At 43.3% G+C, this 26471-nt stretch overlaps 1 protein-coding gene across 2 annotated transcripts in view; it reads left to right on the top strand.

Moving 5' to 3' along the window:
- The window catches only part of CLUL1 (clusterin like 1), a 68533-nt gene that overhangs the window by 23554 nt on the left and 18508 nt on the right, over positions 1 to 26471 (top strand). For both annotated transcript variants that reach the window (XM_077267697.1, XM_077267696.1), the window contains 3 exons: positions 15255 to 15428; positions 17105 to 17531; positions 26306 to 26425. In XM_077267697.1, the coding sequence (XP_077123812.1) occupies positions 15255 to 15428; positions 17105 to 17531; positions 26306 to 26425 (721 nt within the window). The remainder of the gene's footprint in view (positions 1 to 15254; positions 15429 to 17104; positions 17532 to 26305; positions 26426 to 26471) is intronic.

Here is a 26471-nt window from a genome sequence, read left to right as displayed (position 1 = left end):
TACTGTGCACATGTTCTATAATCAGTTCAGGGTTCAGAAACCCTAAAGTCTGTGGGATTGTTACTGACTTGGGTGTGTGGTGAGGTGACACATTAACCATTTCCGTTTGAATGTCCAGGCTGGTTTATTGGTGCTTCATAAACCATGCCACAAGCAAAGGAAAATAAACAGCCTTTCAGTTCAGGCAAAAAAAAAAAAAGTAACCAGTTCCAACAAAGTCACTTAAGGTACCGTCACACTAAGCAACGTCGCCAGCGATCCGTGACGTTGCAGCGACCTGGATAGCGATATCGCTGTATTTGACACGCAGCAGCGATCAGAATCCCGCTGTGAAATTGCTGGTCGCTGCTAGAAGGTCTGCACATTATTTGGTCGCTAGGTCGCCGTGTATCGCCGTGTTTGACAGCAAAAGCAACCATACCAGCGATATTTTACACTGGTAACCAGGGTAAACATCGGGTTACTAAGCGCAGGGCCGCGCTTAGTAACCCGATGTTTACCCTGGTTACCAGCGTAAAAGTTAAAAAAACAAACAGTACATACTCACCAGCGCGTCCCCCAGCCTCTGCTTCCTGACACTTACTGAGCGCCGGCCCTAAACTGAAAGTGAAAGCACAGCGGTGACGTCACCGCTGTGCTGTTAGGGCCGGAGCTCAGTCAGTGTCAGGAAGCAGAGGCTGGGGGACGCGCTGGTGAGTATGTGCTGTTTGTTTTTTTAACTTTTACGCTGGTAACCAGGGTAAACATCGGGTTACTAAGCGCGGCCCTGCGCTTAGTAACCCGATGCTTACCCTGGTTACCCGGGGACCTCGGCATCGTTGGTCGCTGGAGAGCGGTCTGTGTGACAGCTCTCCAGCGACCAAACAGCGACGCTGCAGCGATCGGCATCGCTGTCGCTATCGCTGCAGCGTCGCTTAATGTGACGGTACCTTTAGTCACTTTAGAGACAGTCCAGGAAACACAGGCTGGATAGCATCCAGTATACCAGCTCAGTCTGGAGACATCACACAGGAGGTCTTCTTACCTCCACATGCAGAATGTGTCAAATAAACAGACTCCATTTTAACATGTGAACAACACCCAGAGGTGGGGTATGTTGGCAGGCAAACCCGCCCATCTCTTAGTCTGCCTGTAAACCTGACCCAGAGGCACAAAACAAGAGACTCTTAGGCTACTTTCACACTAGCGTTTTTGGCTGCACGTCGCAATGCGTCGTTTAGGAGAAAAAACGCATCCTGCAAAGTTGTCTGCAGGATGCGTTTTTTCCCCATAGGGCTCATTTCCACATGCGAGGCACACGTCCGTATCTCGCATGTGGAAACCAAGCTGTGGAGCCGGCACTCAGGAGCGGAGCGTGCGGCCGCATAGGAACACATGGAGCTGCACAGCTCCGCTCCAAAGTGCCGGCGCCAGAGCTTGGTTTCCACATGCGAGATACGGACGTGTGTCTCGCATGTGGAAATGAGCCCATAGACTAACATTACCGACGCATTGCGACATATTGCCACACGTCGCAACCGTCGTGCGATGGTTGCGTCGTGTTTTGGCGGACCGCCGCCACAAAAAAACGTTACATGTACCGTTTTTTTGTGCGTCGACTCTGCCCCTCCTCCCCGGACCTTGCAATGGGGCAGAGGAAGCGTCGCAAGACTGCTTCCGCTGCCCACGTTGGGCATTTTTTTCACAGTATGCGTCAGTACGTCGGGCCGACGCAGCGCGACGGCCCCGTACCGACGCTAGTGTGAAAGCAGCCTTAGTACTATGTGAACTAGAGCATTACTCCAGTTTTACATCACAGAGGACAACCACCTCCATGATACATACCTCCAATCAACTATGTGTCCGGTAGCCACCTTATAAGTGGTTAAAAGTAAAAGTAACAATATGCTTCAATCTTTGGGCATCGTTTGCTAATAAGCTGTCTGCTCGCTATACTTGAAAGTATAGAGGAAAAGGAACTGGCAGCTGAGCATCTCGTAGAACGATGGCAAAGTCACTTCAGGGAAATGATTGTTGGCATTTTCCTGAAGCGGTCTCACCTTGGAAAACTCGTCTGTTGCACTTGTGTCTAAGGCCCATGGACCATGTATGTGACTTGCGAGAAATACGCACCGGTGTTCTATAGAAAAGCTGGTAATTCAGTGCAGTGTACAGTAAAATCACACTGGCAGGTTAGAATAGATAAAATTAATGTCTACACAGAAAATATTCAGAAAAATTCCCCCTCTAGAGTTCATATGAGTTTGTGCCACCAGGGGGCGCAGTTTCTATGATGGCAACGCAAGTCAACGAAGCTGCATTCCATTCATTCCCCAGTTTTTACAGCCAGAGGCGGCTGCATTAGCAGGCTCCTGGTTGTAAATTTACAATAAGGATATTAAAACCCCATGTATTTATTTATTTCATTAAAATACTTTATTCTTAATGTGTGTGTATTGTTAACCCTTTACTACTATTGGATTAATAATGGATAGGTGTCTTATTGACATCTCTCCATTATTAACCAGGCTTAATGTCACCTTACATTAGCAAGGTCACATTAACCCCTTATTACCCCATATCCCACCGCTACTCGGGAGTGGGAAGAGAGAGGCTAAGTGCCAGAATAGGCGCATCTTACAGATGTGCCTTTTCTGGGGTGGCTGGGGGCAGATGTTTTTAGCCGGGGGGACAATAACCATGGTCTCTCTCTAGGCTATTAATATCTGCCCTCAGTCACTGGCTTTCCCACTCTGGTGGAGAAAATTGCACGGGAGCCCACGCCAGTTTTTTCCGTGATTTAACCCTTTAATTTAACAGAGCTCCCAAATTTTGCACACACACTACTAACATTACTAGTGAGTAATATTTAAAAATATAACAGATATGAAATGGTTTACTGTATGTAAACCATGTCTCATATCCTGTCGGGTTTGGTAAGGAGGTAACAAAAGCCGGCAATTGAATTACCGGCTTTTATGCTATCTAGCTCTGTATTAAATAAATATATATATATATATATATATATATATATATATATATATACTGTATATACTCGAGTATAAGCCGACCCGAGTATAAGCCGACCCCCCTAATTTTGCCACAAAAAACTGGGAAAACTTATTGATTCGAGTATAAGCCTAGGGTGGGAAATGCAGCAGCTACCAGTAAATGTCAAAAGTAAAAATAGATACCAATAAAAGTAAAATTAATTGAGACATCAGTAGGTTAAGTGTTTTTGAATATCCATATTGAATCAGGAGCCCCATATAATGCTCCATAAAGTTCATGATGGCTCCATAAGATGCTCCATATTAAAATATGCCCCATATAATCCTGCATAAAGGTTAATAATGGCCCCATAAGATGCTCCATAGACACATTTGCCCAATATAATGCTGCACAAATGTTGATTATGGCCCCATAAGATGCTCCATAAAGATATTTGCCCCATATAGTGCTGCACAAACCTTGATTATGGCCCCATAAGATGCTCCATACAGACACTTGCCCCATATAATGCTCCACAAACATTAATTATGGCCCCATAAGATGCTCCATAAAGATATTTGCCCCATATAATGCTGCACAAACATTATGGCCCCATAAGATACTCCATACAGACATTTGTCCCATACAGTGCTGCACAAACGTTATGGCCCCATAAGATGCTCTATACAGACACTTGCCCCATTATAGTGCTGCACAAACATTATGGCCCCATAAGATGCTCTATACAGACACTTGCCCCATTATAGTGCTGCACAAACGTTATGGCCCCATAAGATGCTCCATACAGACACTTGCCCCATTTGCTGCTGCTGCGATAAAAAATAAAAAATCACATACTCACCTCTCCGTCGCTCAGCCCCCTGCACTTTCAATATTCACCTGATTTCATTCCGGCGCCTCTCCATCTTCAGCGTCTTCTGCACTGACGTTCAGGCAGAGGGCGCGCACTAACCACGTCATTGTGCCCTCTGACCTGAGCTTCACTGCAGAAGACGCTGAAGATGGAGTGGCATCGGAATGAGGAGCAGGTGAATATCGCACAGCACTGCGCTCCCCTCCCCGTTATACTCACCTGCTCCTGGCACGGTGCAGTCCCTGCTTCCCCGGCGCCGCAGCTTCTTCCTGTACTGAGCGGTCACCGTTACCGCTCATTACAGTAATGAATATGCGGCTCCACCCCTATGGGAGGTGGAGCTGCATATTCATTACTGTAATGAGCGGTACCATGTGACCACTCAGTACAGGAAGAAGCTTGGGCGCCGGGGAGCCAGGGACCTGTTGGGACCGCGCCAGGAGCAGGTGAGTATAATTAGACAGCTCCCCCTCCCCTGGCGACCCCTGGGTATCACTCGAGTATAAGCCGAGAGGGGGACTTTCAGCCCAAAAAATTGGGCTGAAAATCTTGGCTTATACTCAAGTATATACAGTATATATATATATATATATATATATATATATATATATATATATATATATATATATATATATATATATACAGTGGGGCAAAAAAGTATTTAGTCATTCAGCAATAGTGCAAGTTCCACCACTTAAAAAGATGAGAGGCGTCTGTAATTTACATCATAGGTAGACCTCAACTATGGGAGACAAACTGAGAAAAAAAAATCCAGAAAATCACATTGTCTGTTTTTTTATCATTTTATTTACATATTATGGTGGAAAATAAGTATTTGGTCAGAAACAAAATTTCATCTCAATACTTTGTAATATATCCTTTGTTGGCAATGACAGAGGTCAAACGTTTTCTGTAAGTCTTCACAAGGTTGCCACACACTGTTGTTGGTATGTTGGCCCATTCCTCCATGCAGATCTCCTCTAGAGCAGTGATGTTTTTGGCTTTTCGCTTGGCAACACGGACTTTCAACTCCCTCCAAAGGTTTTCTATAGGGTTGAGATCTGGAGACTGGCTAGGCCACTCCAGGACCTTGAAATGCTTCTTACGAAGCCACTCCTTCGTTGCCCTGGCAGTGTGCTTTGGATCATTGTCATGTTAAAAAAAACCAGCCACGTTTCATCTTCAATGCCCTTGCTGATGGAAGGAGGTTTGCACTCAAAATCTCACGATACATGGCCCCATTCATTCTTTCATGTACCCGGATCAGTCGTCCTGGCCCCTTTGCAGAGAAACAGCCCCAAAGCATGATGTTTCCACCACCATGCTTTACAGTAGGTATGGTGTTTGATGGATGCAACTCAGTATTCTTTTTCCTCCAAACATGACAAGTTGTGTTTCTACCAAACAGTTCCAGTTTGGTTTCATCAGACCATAGGACATTCTCCCAAAACTCCTCTGGATCATCCAAATGCTCTCTAGCAAACTTCAGACGGGCCCGGACATGTACTGGCTTAAGCAGTGGGACACGTCTGGCACTGCAGGATCTGAGTCCATGGTGGCGTAGTGTGTTACTTATGGTAGGCCTTGTTACATTGGTCCCAGCTCTCTGCAGTTCATTCACTAGGTCCCCCCGCGTGGTTCTGGGATTTTTGCTCACCGTTCTTGTGATCATTCTGACCCCACGGGGTGGGATTTTGCGTGGAGCCCCAGATCGAGGGAGATTATCAGTGGTCTTGAATGTCTTCCATTTTCTAATTATTGCTCCCACTGTTGATTTCTTCACTCCAAGCTGGTTGGCTATTGCAGATTCAGTCTTCCCAGCCTGGTGCAGGGCTACAATTTTGTTTCTGGTGTCCTTTGACAGCTCTTTGGTCTTCACCATAGTGGAGTTTGGAGTCAGACTGTTTGAGGGTGTGCACAGGTGTCTTTTTATACTGATAACAAGTTTAAACAGGTGCCATTACTACAGGTAATGAGTGGAGGAAAGAGGAGACTCTTAAAGAAGAAGTTACAGGTCTGTGAGAGCCAGAAATCTTGATTGTTTGTTTCTGACCAAATACTTATTTTCCACCATAATATGCAAATAAAATGATAAAAAAACAGACAATGTGATTTTCTGGATTTTTTTTTCTCAGTTTGTCTCCCATAGTTGAGGTCTACCTATGATGTAAATTACAGACGCCTCTCATCTTTTTAAGTGGTGGAACTTGCACTATTGCTGACTGACTAAATACTTTTTTGCCCCACTGTATATATATATATATATATAGAGGTTCAAAAAAAGAGGCAGCACTCCATAGTAAGGTGAAAACATGTGGTTGGTTTAATCGACCCACATAGCCGGGCTATATATATATATATATGTTTTCACGAATATTTGAGCCCATGTATCCACTCTATGTCCATTTTGCAAGCCGGCGAGATTTTCGTACGGATGCCATACGGATGACACACGGATAATTTTTGGAGAAAAAAAAATCGCATCCTCGCATTGAATATGGATCACTGTTCAGGAACTTTTCTGTGTATTTCGGCCGTAAAAAACAGACCGTATTTTGATACGTTAGGTCTGACCCCGGCCTAAAAGTGTCTGGATGTTCTTTTTTAATGCTAGTTTAAAATAGAATCATGGTAGGTAATCAGTTAAACACAGTGAATTAAAGTGAGGCCAATTATTATTTTTTCTATAAAAAATTCCACAAATTGTAGCCACATTGAACAGCTTATCACCCTCTAGTTGATTTTGATGAAGAAAGCCTTATCTGGCTAGAGATTTCCATTCCAGTAGCCACTGCATGGGAAATGATATGGTGGGCTGTAAAAGAAAATCCACATGCCATTACAAAAATAAAGAACCTATGCTACCGGAATCCCACTGCTATGCTCTGACCTGTATATCCTTTCTTGAATACTAGGAGCTACTGAGGAATCTGTTGCAATGGAGTTACCAGATACCCAAGTTATCTTATCACTTTACACATGCCGATATTGCATCATGGTATACAGTTATATTGGTGGCATTGGGTCAGTGTGCCATAAGTGCAGCCATGTCATCTGGTTGAGTTGCCAGAAACCACAGAGAGACTGAGTGTGAGGGACTGATACATGATAACTGTATGAGAAGTGAGATTCTGTTGAGTGAAGAGTATATCTGGCTGTAAGGCAAAGATAAAAGTCTTTGTTTATAGTTCACTCACAGGCCTCAGCATACAATGAGGAGAGGAGACTGAGGCCTGAGTGTAGGGACTAAAGGCTGAGTCACACATAACGATATCGTTAACGATATCGTTGCAACGTCACGCTTTTGGTGACGTAGCAACGATCCCGCTAACGATCTTGTTATGTGTGACAGCGACCAACGATCAGGCCCCTGCTGGAAGATCGTTGGTCGTTGGGGAATGATCAGGACCATTTTTTGGTCGCTGATCACCCACTGTCATGGCTGGATCGGCGTGTGTGACGCCGATCCAGCGATGTGTTCACTTGTAACCAGGGTAAATATCTGGTTACTAAGCGCAGGGCCGCGCTTAGTAACCCGATATTTACCCTGGTTACCATTGTAAAAGTAAAAAAACAGTACATACTCACATTCTGATGTCTGTCACGTCCCCCGGCGTCCACAGGGTTAAAACTGCTTTCGGCAAGAGCGCTGCTAAAGCACGCGCTGCTGCCGAGAGCTTCCCTGCACTGACTGTGTCAGCGCCGGCCGTAAAGCAGAGCACAGCGGTCACATCACCGCTGTTACTGCCGGCGCTGACACATGCAGTTTTAACCCTGTGGACGCCAGCGGGGGACGTGACAGACATCAGAATGTGAGTATGTAGTGTTTTTTTTTTTTTTACTTTTACAATGATAACCAGGGTAAATATCGGGTTACTAAGCGCGGCCCTGCACTTAGTAACCCTATGTTTACCCTGGCTACCCGGGTGCTGCAGGGGGACTTCGGCATCGTTGAAGGCAGTTTCAACGATGCCGAAGTCGTTCCCCTGATCGTTGGTCGCTGGAGAGAGCTGTCTGTGTGACAGCTCCCCAGCGACCACACAACGACTTACCAACGATCACCAACGATCACGGCCAGGTCGTATCGCTGGTCGTGATCGTTGGTAAGTCGTTTAGTGTAACGGTACCTTAATACATGATAGATGTGTGAACAGGCTGCAAGAGTACACAAGGTTGCCAAATATTTTTTAGCAGTGCATTGCTGGCAGTGAAACGGGACAAATGGAAGGACTGTGCCATGCACTTAAAAAGTGTACTGTATTGTAACTTGCGTAGAGACTGTACCAGAGCAAAACAGGAGCTGAAGAGATTGCCAGCAAGCTGTATAAAGTGCAAGCCCACCATTGTTGTTAATATGAACTGCCTAGCATTTTTGTCGTCAAGTCATTGCCTCTTCTAAGATTGCTGAAACCTCCAAGTTAGTTTCCTCAAGTGAGACTCTCTAACCATCAAATGTGTTGCCTCGTCAAGAGTTAGGCTGCTATTGAACTGTCTCCTGTATATGCAGATTTATTTAAAGCCAAAGCCAAGAGTTGCTTCAAATCATAAAAACCTCTTAGTCTTTTCTTTACATGAGTGTTCAGTTTATGATTACAGATATTGCTTTAAAAAACTGCATCAATAAAGTAAAGGAGGAAAAGCACCTTTATACCCCCCCCCCCCCCCAAAGAAAAAAAAAAAAAGAAAAAAAAATGCCAGGAAAAGGGAGGATTTAAACAAAAAGCCAAAAACCACTGCATGTGAATGTGACTTGAAAGCGATTTCGATTTAATATTCCTATCATTGCTATTTTTAGAGGATCAGCTTATTGCATTGTTAAGAGCATAATGAGAAGCATGATCAGCGAGATTAGAATTACATACTCAATATGTTTAGCAGGCATCTAATTTAAGGAAAAAAATTACACTTTTTGGTCATTCAGTACATTATGTACATGCAGTAAGTGATGATCCTATTTAGAGTTTAAGTTATTTGTATGTAAATGTCAAAGAAAATGGAGTGTTTATGCACAAGCTGACATTATGATCACAAGTGTTCTTCTACCAGGCAGCTTGTGAGTATTTCAGGATGGATTTCTTGGAACATATTCTTTTTAAATAGGTAACACAGTCGAATGCTTTAAGCTCTCACAGTTTGATTATTCTTTCCAGTGTAGACGAGTAAAGTAAACAAGTGTTATACAAGAAAATTTATACTGGAATATAGTTTTAAATAAAACATTACATTAACCATACTGTCTTGATGATCGACTTAACTTTTATGCTTCCCACACAACTGCTGACTAAAGGGATTAGCCAGAAATTAAACAAGACCCCCTGTGTGTCTCTCTGGTGGCCCCAATTTATTCACTTGTATAATGTAAGGAATGGGAAATATGTGCACATTCTATATCACCATTATTGGCTCGCATTTCATATTGATGGCTTGTAAAAGTCAAGACAAAGAGTCAACAAGGACACCTTAAAGGAAATACAACATATAATGTGAATACTGGAAAAAGTCTACAAACAGTCGAGAACAGATGTTAGCTTAATGTCAAATTTGCAATTGTTAGGTTTTTGGATTTAAAGGATCAGTACATGGGCTTCAGACAGACCATGCCATAACATCAGTTTTCTCAACATCTGACTTTGGAAAGCTGCCCCCAATTTTTCGATTTGTATATGAGATGTTGTGATGATAATCTTGGGGGGGTTTGCACCAATATTTGCATGAAAAGTGCTCCTTTTATTTTTCTATTTATATATGCGCATAGACACATATAAACATACACTGTTCAACACTGAGAATTGCAAGACTGAGGAAAAAAAAAAAATTGTGGAATTATGAAAATCATTTGATCAATAGACATTGATGAGGATGATGATGATAATGGAATGGAAGCAATTAAAAAAAAAAACAACTCTATTTTTTCAGTTCCGAGTATGAATGCCATGCGCAGAAAAACACAAACTTACTTGCATTGGCATGCTGTAAATGAGGTTATTAATGGATGAAAGCAAAATATTCTGTCAAGCAAGAATGCACTTCCGCTGCAGGCAGCTCCATTCACTATTGCCAAGTATGGAGACAATGCAGGCCATGGTAGCACATTTAGGTCACACAGGCTACTCACAGTATCAGCGAACAACATGTGATCTGGCATTGTCGTGTTAAAAAAATGCTCCTAGGACACTTTAGAGAAATGGCTTGTGGCGACACCGCATTTAATCTGAATTATCCAGACATATTATTTTAGTAGGCTAGAGTTCAAGTGAAAATGACTGTTTGTCGTTATTGTCACTAAACTATTGTCCACTGGCTACCATTTGTTGACTGGCTGCTGATTAGCTATTGCATTGCAGTCCTAGTATTGTTCTACAATCTTTGGGAAATAAATGCACAATGTTTGAATGTTTGTTAATATGTTGATGACTCATTGGTGTTTTGCAATATGAAGGAAAATCTGTGTATGTTGTTTGCACACTACTGCAGTGAGGGATGGCCTTCTTCCACCTTCCTCCAAGCCTGCGGCGGAATAACTGAATGAGAAGTTGTGACCTATAAAAGGAGGATCTGCCTGTGTTCAGAGAGTCTACGTTGCAGAAGTCATGGCATCATCACTCCAACTGAAGTAATACAGACCTGCCACATTAGGCCATCGCTGAATCATGGATAAGTTTGGAGAAGGCCAGGACTGGGACCTACCGATCGCCTGGCTCCATGAAGATGTTTGGAGAAGCCAAGGTTGTGATCATTTGATCAACTGGCCTTGTACCTTGTATGGACTCAATGGACTGTCATCTTCTTATGCTTGGCGTTACCGCCTCTCTGTGTTTGAGCCACCAGTGGGTTAGCGTCCCTGGAACTCTGTAATTTGCACCATCTTGGGTATTTGCTGGGACTGTTCTGCCCGCTATTGTGTGTTGGTGGTTCAATAAATTATTGCCACACTGTTTTACCCTCATCCTGTGTTGTCTGAGTAGGGTTCTGCCCACAGGGAGAGAGCGGGTGTACAGTGGTATGAGCCCTGGTCCATGCACTCTTTCTACTGACAACTGGGCCAGCGGACGAGAGCACCCACTGACCTCTGAGTCTCCATACTTGGTGGCAGCAAGTGGGATACTACTCAGCCCGGCGGAACTGGGAGAGCTGCAGGGGACTGGTGTTCATAGATACTGTCCAGGGCTAAATAACCAGGGAGGCATAGTGACACACCCAGCAGACCATTGATGAGGCATACACAGAAGGTTTCAGATGCCGCCATGTCCAACCCCACCAACTCGGCCTTGGGAAAAGGGCCAGAGTGGATGTAAAGCTGCAACAAAAAACAAACTGCAGGAACTGTTCCAGCTTTGAAGGAATGAATACCAAACCCCCGACATTCAGTCGGATTTGATCAAGGAATTGGTCCATTGGGATGTCCAGAGCATCATGGACATTGATGAAAACTCAGCTGAAGTGGACCCAGAATTAAGCTGCTTGTCAAATCCAGGATCCAGTGGTAGTCTGGAATTGAATACCCAGTCACCAGCAGCCTGAATCCAGGAATTGTTGACTGCATTGGGACCTGGAGCCTCAAGTGAGGAGAGGGCTTGTGTTATTGAATCAGTTTTGGGAGTTCCAGTACTCCCACCACCAACACCGGACCCTACCTCCATGATGTCTCACCACCAAGGAAATCATCTTTGCTACAGAGATGTGCCAGTGTTTCATGAGTCCAACACAGAGGTTGACGAACATCTGCAAGATTTTGAAACTCTAAGGCTGCCGTCACACTAGCAGTATTTGGTCAGTATTTTACATCAGTATTTGTAAGCCAAAACCAGGAGTGGAACAAATCGAGGAAAAGTATAATAGAAACATATGCACCACTTCTGCATTTATCACCCACTCTTGTTTTTGGCTTACAAATACTGATGTAAAATACTGACCAAATACTGCTAGTGTGACGGCAGCCTAATGCTGATGCACCAGGTGCCCACAGCTGATTGGGCTAAATACTTGTGGCCTAGTTTGACTGGTCGGGCACTGGATGCTGCTCGGTCACTTGGGCTCAATACTGCCTGAACTAAGGAACTATTAAGGACACCCTGCTGGCACGCATTTACCATCACCCCTGAGAGATATTGCGCCAAGTTCTGGACATTGTCTTGCCAGGGGGTCTCCTATGTAGAATTTGGCAGTCAACTCCAGTGACACTGCAACTGCCGGCTCGACGGTAGGGCTGCCCACTCCGTTGTTGCCTTTCGGAACGTTATCGTGCTTGAGCAACTTATGGAGAACAGGGACCCAGAAATTCGAGAGTGGGTAGCCGACCAGAAGCCCGACACCCCAGAGCAAGCAGCTCGATTGGCTGATGAGTTTACAGCCAACCAACCCCACTGGAGATCCAGTATGCCCACCGATCCCAAAAGACCCATCAACCAAAGATTTGACTGGCCACCAGTCACTCGAACAGGATTTTCCCGCTTCCCAGAAGAAAACCCACCAGATCAAAGAGTTATTAACAGTACCAGTGATTTGCCTCACCCACGGTGCTGTTATACATGCCGGCTCCTTGATATATTGCCAAAGATTGCTCCCAGGACCGGGGCCCCATGCCTGGAGCCCATCTGCTGGCAACTCCAGTCAATTCCTGCCAAGATGAGCTATCAGGGTCTGAGGGGCACTACCCCCTGGGATACACCAGCAAAGGATGAAGTGATATACTCTTTTCACACTATATGGCAGATTGACCACCCTACACCAGCCAACCTCCATGGCCACCTACAACCAGTCAAGGTCAGTGATATCAAGGCCCAGGGACCTTGGAACCTTGGGTCTTCCATCACCCTAGCCAGCCCAGATATTGTACCACCAGAACACCATTTACCAGGCCGCCAAGTGGCCTTCTCCAGGGCTGGGGGTCAGCGCTTGGGAAATGGGCGCATTTTTGTGGACAATTTGCTGGATAATGTACGAGAGAAGGAGCTGGAGGAGTTGTTCCATCAGTATGAGAGGATCGAGCTAAAGAATCATGGGGGAGGCGATGCCACACCATTCGCCTTCATCACCTTCCAGTTTCAGCGGGAGGTGGAAAATGCCATGAGTGGAAGCCATGGATACAAGTTCGGTTCCCGTCGTTTACATGTGGAGTTTCATAGGTTAACCAGGAGACCAGGGGGAGGTTAGGGAGGACTCCTCTGGAGGAACAGGACACTTTCTTGGCAAACTGAATACAGAGTCCTCATCTCAAAGCTTCCCCCCTAGGGAAGTTGGCAGGATCTAAAAGATCATATGAGAGAAGCTGGAGATGTCTGCTATGCTGATGTGCACAAGGATGGCATGGGGATTGTGGAGGTTGTTCGCAAGGACGACATGGAATATGCTTTGAGGAAACTGGATGCTAAAAAGTTTCATTTTCATGTAGGTCAAACCTCTTACATTAGTGTTTCTGCTTAAAGACATGCTAATGGATTGTCTCCGATAAGAGAAGGATGATTGTAAGCCTATCATGTCAGTGGTATGAGCCCTGGTCCATGCACTCTTTCTAAAGACAACCGGGGCAGTGGACAAGAGCACCCGCTAACCCCCATGTCTCCACATGGCTGTACCTCTGGTTCCACCAGTAATGTTGTGTTTATTAGTGTACCATATCCATGACCCCGTGTTCCCCAATGTCCTCCCAAACTTTCAAGATAACCTATGCACAATAGCCTCTCATAATATTGCATTCAGAATCAAATGCCATGCTGATATTGTGGTGGATGGAACCTGGAGGCCTACGTTCCAACTTATTGCTAGTCCACCTATGCCTGTTGTTAAAGAGACCACCAGACAACAAGGCATTAGTTGTCAGTAAGAGCTCTTAACCACTTAGTGACGGAGCCAAATTTTTGAAATCTGACCAGTGTCCCTTTATGTGGTAATAACTCTGGAACGCTTCATCAAATCCCAGTGATTTTGAGAATGTTTTTTTGTGACACATTATACTTTATGAATATGGTAAATTTCGGCCGATATATTTTGTGTTTATTTTTAAAAAATATCAGAAATTTGAGAAAAATGTTAAAAAATTAGCAATTTTCAAACTTTGAATGATTATTCCTTTAATCCAGATAGTCATACCACAGCAAAACATTAATAAATAACATTTCCCACACGCCTGCTTTACATCAGCAACATTTGTAAAATGTTATTTTATTTTGTTAGCATTTGGGGAGGTTTGAAAATGTAGCAGTAATTTTTCATTTTTTCAAGGAAATTTACAAAATTTATTTTTTAAGGGTCCTATCCAGGTTTGAAGTGACTTTAGGGGTCCTATATATTGGAAAAACCCCAAAAGTTATACCATTTTAAAAACAGCACCCCCTGACATATTGAAAACTGCAGTCAGGTAGTTTACTAACCTTTCAGGTGATTTTCAGAAATTAATGCAAAGTGGCATGACAGAAATGAAAATGTGTATTTTTACCACCTAAATTCCACTAACATCTGAACAGGTTACAACAGCCGTCCGACTCTAAGGCCGCTATAAGGCCATGAATTGCCATGACAAACAACAGGACCACACAATCATGATCTGAGGGCACAGATTGGGATAAAGAGGACGCCCCCACACTCTGTTAACCATTTATATGATGTAGTCACTATTGACACTCAGCATCTAAGGGGTAAAACAGATTTGGATGGTGCAAACACTAATCGTGGCTGATGCAGCAAGTTGTCAGCTATAGTGTACAGCCCACAGCTGCTGGATTGTCACCTGTATGGGGAGGCTATTCTCTTATATCTCATGTCAGTTAAAAGGCGTATTGGCGGTCATTAAGGGGTTAAAAATATAAGGACATCACAACAAATAAAAACACTCTACACATACACAATTTGTCATATTTCTGGCGCACACTCTTACATCAGGATAAGTTAATGATGCACAGGATTACAGTGCCACATTGGCATAAGATTACCTCGGATATGTCAAGATCCAACAACCCTAATTGTAGTAAAAAAATGTAGTTAACTGCACACTTTAATACAACTCTATTCAGTATATAGGCTTACTGGTATTATTATAGAATAATGATCCAAAAATCTGACTGCCATCTCGGGACTTTTCCATTTTGTCTCACATTTAGTCTGACATTTAAGTAGTAGCATTGCCTGCTTCTTGATCGACTTTTGCAAGTATAGAAAGGTTGAACTTGATGGAGTTTTGCATCCCGTTGTGCGTCTGTGTATATATTTTGTATGTATGGCAGAAACTTTTCAGATCGGCTCAACAATCATCACTACAGAATATTTAGCCCGAGCTTGTTTTTCATTTGAACATTGATGGGAAATCCGAATACTAAACTATGAGAGCTTTGCAGTTACTTAGCCATTGTTTGTCTTACAATAATATGCAACAAATGATAATAGCTGCATCACTAATAATATACTGTATTAACAGGAGGCTGTGAGGCTCTTTGAGGACATTATTGAAAAGCTGAATGAAGCAGAAATACAATGCAGGCAATCGCTTAATACTGAGTGGGAAGGATGTAAATCTTGCCTTGAATGGTCTTGCATTAAATTCTACGCCAACAGTTGTTCTCATCAGGAATTACAGACATTTGTTGTAAAGGTAAGATCATTATAATATACAGCACTGGCAAAAATTAGGAGTCCACCACATCAAATCCCTGTCATGGGCAGCCCAATCTCCAGACCTGAACCCCATTGAAAACCTCTGGAATGTAATCAAGAGGATGATGGATAGTCACAAGCCATCAAACAAAGAAGAACTGCTTACATTTTTGCGCCATTAGTAGTGTGAAAGAGTGGTGGAAAGCATGCCAAGACGCATGAAAGCTGTGATTAAATACATGGTTATTCCACAAAATATTGATTTCTGAACTCTTCCTGAGTTAAAACATTAGTATTGTTGTTTCTAAATGATTATGAACTTGTTTTCTTTGCATTATTTGAGGTCTGAAAGCACTGATTTTTTTTTTTTTTTTGACCTTTTTTCTTTGTCAGAAAAAAATACAAAATGTATTGCTTGGAAATTCAGATACATGTTGTCAGAAGCTTATAGAATAAAAGAACAATTTACATTTTACTCAAAAATATATATATATATAAAGAGAAAAATCAGACAAACTGAACATTTTGCAGTGGTCTCTTAATTTTTGCCAGAGCTGTATAATCCCCTTCATTGGCCCTTTATCTCTAGCATCTACATGAACATAATTAAAATGACCGTCGGACTAGCATAGATTATATTCATTGCACAGTTTGTAAACAGTATAATAAAGAATATTTGTCCATTACATGCTATTGAAAGTCATCTATTAGAAAGGCATGACGTTTGCTTCCACGATAAGATTCCTCCTTGTTTTCAATGTTAAAGTCCAGCTACTCAGATGAGTGCTAATGGACAGCCATGCTCAATTCTCCTCACCAATGCCAGATCCTCATTTCTTTACTAAGGCATAGTAATCTTGTCTTCAATAAATACTACTCAATACCAATAGTTTTTTCTCTGCTTGTCAGGAAAAACTAGAGCCTCTGCATTAGCATAGCAATAGAGAACAAAGCTTGGAATAGGCAGTAATGATGTAATGGTTTACAAATAAAGATGAGTGGGACTCTGGTGGGGCATTCAGGTCAGTGGCTAGACAGGACACCTTAAAATCCCTTACCTTGTGCTATGCAGCATTTGACTTGTACAGATGGCATCGTGCCAACCCTGGCTAATTACAAGCTGCACTTGGGACACCAGAAGGTAAGAGATTTGGAGGCGTCCCAGCTAGCCGCCAGGTGCTACTGACCTGGATGCTCTATCAAAGTCCTACGAATTGATCTGATCATCTCAATTTACAATGTATTTGAAACTAGAAGACAACCAAGTCCTATTTTTCTGTACTGCTTCGGACTCCATGGCACAATTATTATCTATCTGTACGAGAAATTATTGCGATAATCCTTTTAAGATTTAGCAAAATTAGAGTACATATTGTACTTTGGAGGCCAGTATGGTGGCTCAGTGGTTAGCACAGCAGCCTTGCAGCGCTGAAGTCCTGGGTTCAAATCAAACCAAAGACAACATCTGCAAGGAGTTTGTATGTTCTCCCCATGTTTGCGTGGGTTTCCTCCGGGTTCTCCAGTTTCCTCCCACACTCCAAAAACATGCTGATAGGGAATTTAGATTGTGAGCCCCATCGGGGACAGCGATGATCATGTGTGCAAACTGTAAAGCGCTGTGGAATATGTTAGCGCTATATAAAAATAAAGATTATTATTTTTGTTGCTCAACAGTTACTTAAAGAATCCCCATCAATAAGTCTTATTTCCAGAAACACAGAAGAAGAATATAAAAGTGAATACTACATGGCTGCTCAGCCGAGCAAGAAAAAGAGCATGTTCAGTCAGCTGAAGACAGACGTTAGCACCCTCTTTAATAAAAGCGTTGCATTTTTTAGAAACTACCATAATGGGTTTAATGAATCATTTCAGAATAATTTTTTTTCTGACTTCAATCAGTTAAATGTCAACAACTCAACTACGATGCCTGACAGGGATCAAGTCATCATCTCAAACTATTTTGAACACTGGGATTTTCCAGGCTTACTTCAAAGTTTATATGAATTTGGACAGTCCATTTTTGAAATTATGGCTGATGTTTTTGTCATCATGTTCAAAAAGTTCAATGGTGATCTAAATGAAACATATATGCCACTACAAGGTAAGATTTATAGTTTAATAAATTACATAACTTTACAAATTAGTGTTTACACCAAATGCTGAGGAGAGAAAATCACCCATATCACCTATATACTGTACAGTAATTGGCCTTTCTATTGTGTAGTTATTAAAGGGATCATCAGTGCTCTGCCGGCTGTCAGTCAGTGCCAGGACGTGGTTACAGCTGCCTCCCACTATGTACTGAGCGGTGACTGTGGTCGCATCTCTATGACTTAAAGCCGTCAGAAGCTGCTGGGAGGAATGAAGTTCAGCTCCTCCCGGTAGCCCGGCTGTCAGTGTGGCAGCCACACAGCTGTAGTACGCCATTATCCTGGATTAGATACATGTAGGTAGTTTAATAGCATTTTTTTACATGACAGGTTCCTTTTAAAGTGAATCTGTCACCAGGTTTTCAATGCCTAATCTGAAAGCTTTGCAGTTACTTAGCCGTTCTTTGTCTTCCAATAATAATATGTCTAGCTGTTTATTTATTTATTCTTACATATGTACACCAGCTATTGAACCCGTTCTAAGCCCAAGTGACGAGCATTTTTATTGGTACATTTTTTTAAAGACACTGTCTGTGAATTTGCATATACAGTGTCTTCAATGAAATGGCATCGGATAGCGCGGTATGCACATGCTCTTACTTCGGCGCAAGTAGTAAAGTAAAGAAATGTACTACAATGTCATCATAGCAGTGCGCATGTGCGCCCACAGGGATCATGGCAATGGGCGGTGCATGCACACTGTTATACTGACGTTGTAGTACATTACTCTAAGAAAATGGCACTGGAGTTAGCGTTTGCGCATACTGCGCTATCCAGCGCCATTTTATTGAAGACACTGTGTGTGCGAATTTGCAGACAGTGTCTTAAAAAATTATTCCTGCACCAGTTCATTGAAGCATTGTACTACAAAATTAAAAGGATCCTGTCATCAGAAATAACACTATTAACCTGCAGATATGCTGTCCCCCAACCTATTATATGATCCCCTATCCTGGTATCTGCTCCCCTATCCTGGAATATGCTCCTCCATCCTGGTATATGCTCCCCCATCCTGGTACCCCATCCTGGAATATGCTCCTTAATTTTAGTATATGCTCCCCCATCCTGGAATATACTTCCCCATCTTGGAATATGCTCCCCCATCCAGGTCCCTCATCCTGGAATATGCTCCCCAATCCTGGAATATGCTCCCCCATCCTGGTCCCTCATCCTGGAATATGCTCCCCCATCCTGGTCCCTTATCCTGGAATATGCTCCCCCATCCTGGAATATGCTCTCCCATCCTTGTATATGCTCTCCCATCCTGGTATATGCACCCCATCCTGGTATATGCTCCCCAATCCTGGTATATGCTCTCCCATCCTGGTCCCTCATCCTATTATATGCTCCCCATCCTGCCTTCGCTGCTGTTGATCCATCAATAGATAGGTAGACGCATAGATACATACAAAAAAAACCACTCCTACTACTCACCTTTCCTCTGTTCCCTGCGGCGCATCGTCTGCATCATTTAAATGAAATGGCGTCAGAGTCAGCGCATGCACATATCCAGCGTCATTTTGTTGACACTCTATGACAATTTGTCTTTAACAAAATGGCGCTTGAGATTGCGCTATGTGTAGGAGCTGACTTTGGCACCACACTCCTCCTCTTGCCTCGCTGGAGATTGTGGTATGTTCTCATGGCACTGAGGATCACGTTATGCGGTCAGCCCCTACGTATTCCGAGATCTCCGGCGCCACACTCCTTCATCCTCCTCCCTGTCATCGCTGGATGTTTCCATCTGAGTTCGGCCACACTGCGCAGATGCAGTCTACAGAGGCTTCAGACAGAAGGATGCATCCAGTGTTATATTATAAATTTACACACATTATTTTTCTCATTTGAACCGCATCATGTGTCTACACTATGAACTCCAACACATCACATTGTCATGTGTCTCTCTTGGGACTCTCTCTTTTAAAATGATTCTCTATATAAATGTTTGTGAACCCTGTATATGCATATTGTTTTTGTTTCCTTAAGAAGTGGGCTACATTTCATAAAACTTAAAAAAATGAAAAAAACAAGTTATTTTACATTATCTCTTGCATTTGATGTCTCTTCATCAGCTGTTAGCGAGGAAACAGACCAAAAATGTTCCATGTTTTTAATATTTTTATCTTTACAATGTTTATTGCACAGGTTGTACAATTTTATATTTTGATGTATTTGACTTTTGAAACTCAATAATACCGATTATGTATATTTAAATGTCTACATTTTTAATTGGAGAAAAATTTCTATATTTTTTATTTTTTTTTATACTTTTTTGTTTATTCTTGAACTTGCGATACTATAGTATTGCAGTATATTGTCAAAATCCTGAGTACCAACACGGCAGTGATGAGACCTTTGAGAGAGAACCGTCTGCTATGACAACCCACCAGTTTCCCTCGATCACATTGTGGTGAGTAAGGGGATGAGGGAATCCTGGAAGGGATGTCCAAGTTGGATTATGCAGGCTAAATACTGTTGTCAATGATTGACAGTGGCATTTAAGGGGTTAACGGCAGTCAGCAAACACCGATAGTTTCAATGGTTGCTGTTAGAGGCAGATGCCAGATCAGCGGCACAGCTGTCATATGCCCTTAGTAGAGCAGGCTGACCATGTCCATGACCGATGGTCACACTCAAACCAAATCTATGATGGATCTCACCATCATGGAGCTTTTAAGGGTTAAATGATCTATCGGGATTCAAATTTGGTAAATCAAGTTGATTTTACAGGGAAATTTGAATAACAGTGAAGTTATTTGCAGCCAATTAAGTGTTCCTTACTATGGCCTGGGGTGTCTCTACACACCAGAGCATAATAAATGTACAAAAGGACTTTCGGATAGTGCGCAGGAACATCAGTTCTAGTTTTGCCAGAAAACCCGCCTGAAGTCAAGAGACCGTAGATGATGAACAGGACAGAATAAAGGGTAAAGAAAAAATGGAGAGGATCAAATGGTGGTCTGGAAGACAGGTTACCAGTGAGTAGTATTTTTTTTAACCATTTGCCTGGCCCTCTGCAGTTTAGCAACATGGCAATTGCAGCTGTGATTTTGCCAATTTTCGGAATTTGTGAGGAAAGAATTAAGTAAAAAAACAATATTCTGGAGAATACACGCTTGTAAAACTTGAGAATTCAGTTCCACTAGAATACATTTGCTCATCTCTATGTAAAAGACCGCATTTGATATTCCACTGTGTCCATCAAAAGGCTAGCAGGAGATCTTTTAACCCCTTTCTGACATCGGGCATAATAGTACGCCGATGTCAGATTCCCCGTTTGGTGTAGGCAACAATGCCGAGCCCGTACCTTTCTGATATATATAGCTTACATGTGCCCGCAACAGCCACGGGTGGAATCGTGATCCACCCACGGCTGTTAACTAGTTAAATGCCGCTGTCAATTTCTGACAGCAGCATTTAACTCACGCTAAGCGCGTCATTAGTCTCGTCCATCGGTGACCCCGTCATATGATCGTGGGTCACCAATGGGTCAGCATGACAACCAGAGGTCTCCAGCAGACCTCTATGGTTGTTATAAGCGGATTGCTATGAGCGCCGCCCGGTGGTCTGTGCTCATAGCAAGTGAGCATTTCTGCTGCACACTGGTGATCTGATCATTGCCTGTGTGTAGCACAGGCGACCAGAGTAGTGCAGTTTCTAGTCTCCCATGGAGACTATTGAAGCATGCAAAAATAAAATAATAAAAAAAAAAAAAGATTAAAAAAAAAAAGAAATTCAGATCACCCTCCTTTCACCCTATTCAAAATAAAACAAAAAAATTCAAATACACACATTTGGTATCGCCGCCTTCAGAATCGCCCGATCTATCAATATAAAAAAAGAATTAACCCAATCGCTAAATGGCGTAACGAGAAAAAAATTAGAAAGGTCAGAATTAAAAATTTTTGTTTGCCGCTACATTGCAATAAAATGCAATGATGGACTATCAAAAGATTGCATCTAGACCAAAATGGTATCAATAAAAATGTCAACCTGGCACGCAAAAAGTAAGCCCTCACCCAGTCCCAGATCTCAAAAAATAGAGACACTACAGGTTTTTTTTGTTTTTTTTAACCAAACTTTGGATTTTTTTTCACCACATAAATAAATAAGAACCTAGACATGCTCGGTGTCTATGACCTCGTAATGACCTGGAGAACCATAATGGCAGGTCAGTTTTAGCATGTAGTGAACATGGTAAAAAAAAATAACTGTGGAATTGCACTTTTTTTTTGCAATTTTACCACACTTGGAGTTCAAAAGTACAACTTGTCCTGCAAAAACAAGCCCTCATATGGCCATATTGACCGAAAAATAAAAAAGTTATGCCTGGGAAGAAGGGGAAGAAAAAAACGAAAATGCAAAAAGGAAAACACCTCTGGTCGTGAAGGGGTTAAATCTAGGAAGTTGCAATGTGGAGCCCCCATACATCATACTTGTTTCCCATTTCAATTTTAGAAATCTGAAGGCTAACAATCTAGCCTTTTGCTCTCCATGTGCTTTAGTGACCCGGGCAGACTATGTCCCTGATTGTATTTCAGTGAACCACTTTTGGTAGAAACTCATCATTGTATACTAGGAACACTGTATGTAACTTACCATTTTGAAGATGCTCTGACCCAGTCTTACAGCAATTTGGCCCTTATCAAACTTTCTTTACGTTTCCCATTTTTCCTGCTTTTAATTCATCAATTTCAACAACTGAAGTTTCATGCCTTGTCATCTGCCATCATGATAAAATTACGAATGATTTAAACTGAATCTCTCTGGTTTTCATTTTTGGGATAATCAGTATACAGTGGGGTATGGAAAGTATAAAGACCTTAGATGACGTTACGGCTTGTGATTGGTCGCGTTGCGGTCACGTGACCGCTCCGCGACCAATCACAGGCCGCGCCGTCATCTAAGGACTTTCAAGCGCTCATTCTTATGAACGGAGGCTGGCGGTTACAACCAGGGCGCGTCAGAGGGTGAGTATATCAATATTTTTTATTTTTATTCTTTATTTTACACATTAATATCGATCCCGATACCGATTCCCGATACCACAAAAGTATGGGATCTCGGTATCGGAATTCCGATACAGCAAATATCGGCTGATACCCGATACTTGCGGTATCGGAATGCTCAACACTACTCATGGAACAAAACATAGAGATTTTGGGTCCATGGCCTGGAAACTCCCCAGATCTTAATCCCATTGAGAACTTGTGGTCAATCATCAAGAGACGGGTGGACAAACAAAAACCAACAAATTCTGGCAAAATGCAAGCATTGATTATGCAAGAATGGACTGCTATCAGTCAGGATTTGGTCCAGAAGTTGATTGAGAGCATGCCAGGGAGAATTGCAGAGGTCTTGAAGAAGGGTCAACACTAGGGTTGAGCGAAACAGGTCGGCCATTTTCAGAAGTCGCCGACTTTTGGCAAAGTCGGGTTTCATGAAACCCGACCCGACCCCTGTGTGGGGTCGGCCATGAGGTCGGCGATCTTCTGAATCTGGTATCGGATTTCCGATATAGAGTTCCGATATGTTTGCGATATCGGGAATCGGTATCGGAATCCATATTTAAGTGTTAAATAAAGAATCAAAATAAAAAATATTGATATACTCACCCTCGGACGTGCCCTGGTACTAACCGGCAGGCTTCCTTCCTAAGAATGAGCGCGTGAATGACCTGCGGTGACGTCGCGGCTTGTGATTCGTCGCGAGCGGTCACATGGACAAGCCGCGACGTCATCTAAGGTCCTTCACGCGCTCATTCTTAGGAAGGAAGGCTGCCGGAAAGAAGCAGGGCGCGTCCGAGGGTGAGTATATACCTAATAGGAATATACTCACCCTCGGACGCGCCCTGCTTCTTTCCGGCAGCCTTCCTTCCTAAGAATGAGCGCGTGAAGGACCTTAGATGACGTCGCGGCTTGTCCATGTGACCGCTCGCGACCAATCACAAGCCGCGACGTCACCGCAGGTCATTCACGCGCTCATTCTTAGGAAGGAAGCCTGCCGGTTAGTACCAGGGCGCGTCCGAGGGTGAGTATATCAATATTTTTTATTTTGATTCTTTATTTTACACATTAATATGGATCCCAGGGCCTGAAGGAGAGTTTCCTCTCCTTCAGACCCTGGGAACCATAGTATCCCATTGCACTGCATTGGGTTTCGTGTTTCGTCCGACCCCGACCCCGACTTTTTTATAGGATCGGCCGATTTCACTCGACCCGACTTTTGAGAAAGTCGGGTTTCGTGAAACCCGACCCGATACTATAAAAATAAAAGTCGCTCAACCCTAGTCAACACTGCAAATATTGACTTGCTGCATTAACTCATTCTAACTGCAATATAACCTATTGGTACTCATAATATGATTGCAATCATATTTCTGTATGTGATATAAACATCAGACAAACACTAATAAAAACCAGAGGGCAGCAGATCATGTGAAAATATAATTTTGGTGTCATTCTCAAAACTTTTGGCCATGACTGTAGTTCTAGTGTCTGTTCCTGTCTGTACTCTGGTCTATGTCCGTTCTTGTTGTTTCTTTGTTTACCATTCCCACGCTGCTGTGCGTACATCTATGTTCACTCTCCTGCTCGCCACTACCTGTGGCTCTGCACCTCTCTGCTCTGTTCACCACTACCCGTGGCTCTCCACCTTCTCTGCTTTGCTCGCCACTACCCGTGGCTCTCCGCCTTCTCTGCTTTGCTCACCACTACCCGTGGCTCTCCACCTTCTGGCTTTTGGCATTGCCTCCTGCGGTTCTGGCTCTTGGCATTGCCTCTTGCGGTTCTGGCTCTTGGCATTGCCTCCAGCGTCTCTGCTCTTGGCTCCGCCTCCAGCAGCTCCATCCTTGACTCCGCCTTCTCCTTCTCTGCTCTTAGCTCTGCCTTCCTCTTCTCTGCTCTTAGCTCCGCCTTCCTCTTCTCTGCTCTTAGCTCTGTCTTCTCCTTCTCTGCTCTTAGCTGCGGTTCTGTTCTTGGCTCTGCCTCCTGCTCTTGGCTCTGCCTCCTGCATTTCTGTTCTTGGCTCTGCCTCCCGTGGTTCTGCTTTGCATCCGCTCTTATGGTCTTGCTCTATCTCCATTTTGCAACTTGCCACACAGGTCTCTACCTATTTCTTTATATTCACCAGTCCGAACAGGTCCCTACCTGTTCCCATATACCCTCCAGTCTGAACAGGTTCTTACCTGTTTCCATACACCCGCCTGTATACCAGTTCCTACCAGAGTATCAGTCCTGTCCGTCTGACCTGCCAGAGTGCCTGCCGTGCCCACCTGTGTCTCCGTCAAGCCCGTCTGCCTGTCATGGCCTCTGCTGTACCTGTCCGCCAGCCAGTGTCACAGCCATGCCTGCCTGCCTGTGTCCTGTCCCCTGGTGGAATCAGCATCCACAGCCAGACACCACCCTGGAGTGGTACCTGGTAGCTACCTGCCACACAAGTCTGACCTCACCATCAGAGGCTCCAGCGACCACCTAGGAAGCTACTGAGTTATGCCCCTTCCTGGGTAGTCTGGTCAGTGGTCCAGTGGGGCCTCACCCCCGGACGCCCACGCCAACCAGTCTGGGTGCGAGTGTTACACTCTGGAAGAGGTTTTCATCCAGGATATCTCTGTACTTGGTCACATTCATGTTTCCTTCAATGACAACCAGTCGTCCTGTCCCTGCAGCTGAAAAACACCCCCATAGCATGATGCTGCCACCACCATGTTTCACTGTTGGGATTGTATTGGGCAGGTGATGAGTAGTGCCTGGTTTTCTCCACACATACTGCTTAGAATTACAACCAAAAAGGTCTATCTTCATCTCATCAGACCAGAGAATCTTATTTCTTATAGTCTGGGAGTCCTTCATGTGTTTTTTAGCAAACTCTGCACGGGCTTTCATATGTCTTGCACTGAGGAGAGGCTTCCATGGGGCAACTCTGTCATAAAGGCCTGACTGGTCGAAGGCTGCAGTGATAGTTGACTTTGTGAAATTTTCTCCCATCTCCCTACTGCATCCCTGGAGCTCAGCCACAGTGATCTTGGAGTTCTTCTTTACCTCTCTCACCAAGGCTCTTCTACCACAATTGCTCAGTTTGGCTGGATGGCCAGGTCTAGGAAGACTACTGGTGGTCCCAAACTTTTTAAATTTAAGGATTATGGAGGACACTGTGCTCTTAGGAACCTTGAGTACTGCACAAATTCTGTTGTAACCTTGGCCAGATCTGTGCCTTGCCACAATTCTGTCTCTGAGCTCATTGGCCAGTTCCTTTGACCTCATGATTCTCATTCTCACTATGAGCTGTGAGGTCTTATATAGACAGGTGTGTGCCTATCCAAATCAAGCCCTAAATTTGCAAACATTTCTACATTTGTTTTTTTCAGTCAAGATGGGGTGTAGAGTGTACATTAATGTGAAAAAAATGAACTTTTTTGAATTTACCAAATAGCTGAAATGAAACAAAGAGTGAAAATTTTAAGTGTCTGAACTCTTTCAGTACCCACTGTATATACAGTATATTAAAAGCCTGGCAAAGAAACCAGCCATAGCTAATGCCACTGTGCCTGCTGCATCTGTGCATTTATCCTAATTTTCCACTGAAACTCCTCCAGCAAAATTCGCATTTTGTCCTCATGACATCTGATTCAGCTCAGGAAACTGACCATTCATTTTTTAAATGTAATTTTTTCCATTTGATTTAGTGAAATTACTTGTTCTTTAAATGCTATGAACATGTGTTATAGACTCCCCAGTTCATCCAAGATCCATGCCAAGCAAAATATTGTGCAATGAACTTCAAAATGCTTCAGAATGCCTGCTGTTTCAGAAGAGATGTCAGCTATGCTATGAATCTGTGATGAAAGGTATAGTAATATATTCATATTTATTAAAGTTTCCAATTCAATTAAT

This window comes from Ranitomeya variabilis, chromosome 6 (assembly GCF_051348905.1).
Source record: "Ranitomeya variabilis isolate aRanVar5 chromosome 6, aRanVar5.hap1, whole genome shotgun sequence".
NCBI lineage: Eukaryota > Metazoa > Chordata > Amphibia > Anura > Dendrobatidae > Ranitomeya > Ranitomeya variabilis.
This window is presented reverse-complemented; position numbering and strand designations above follow the sequence as displayed.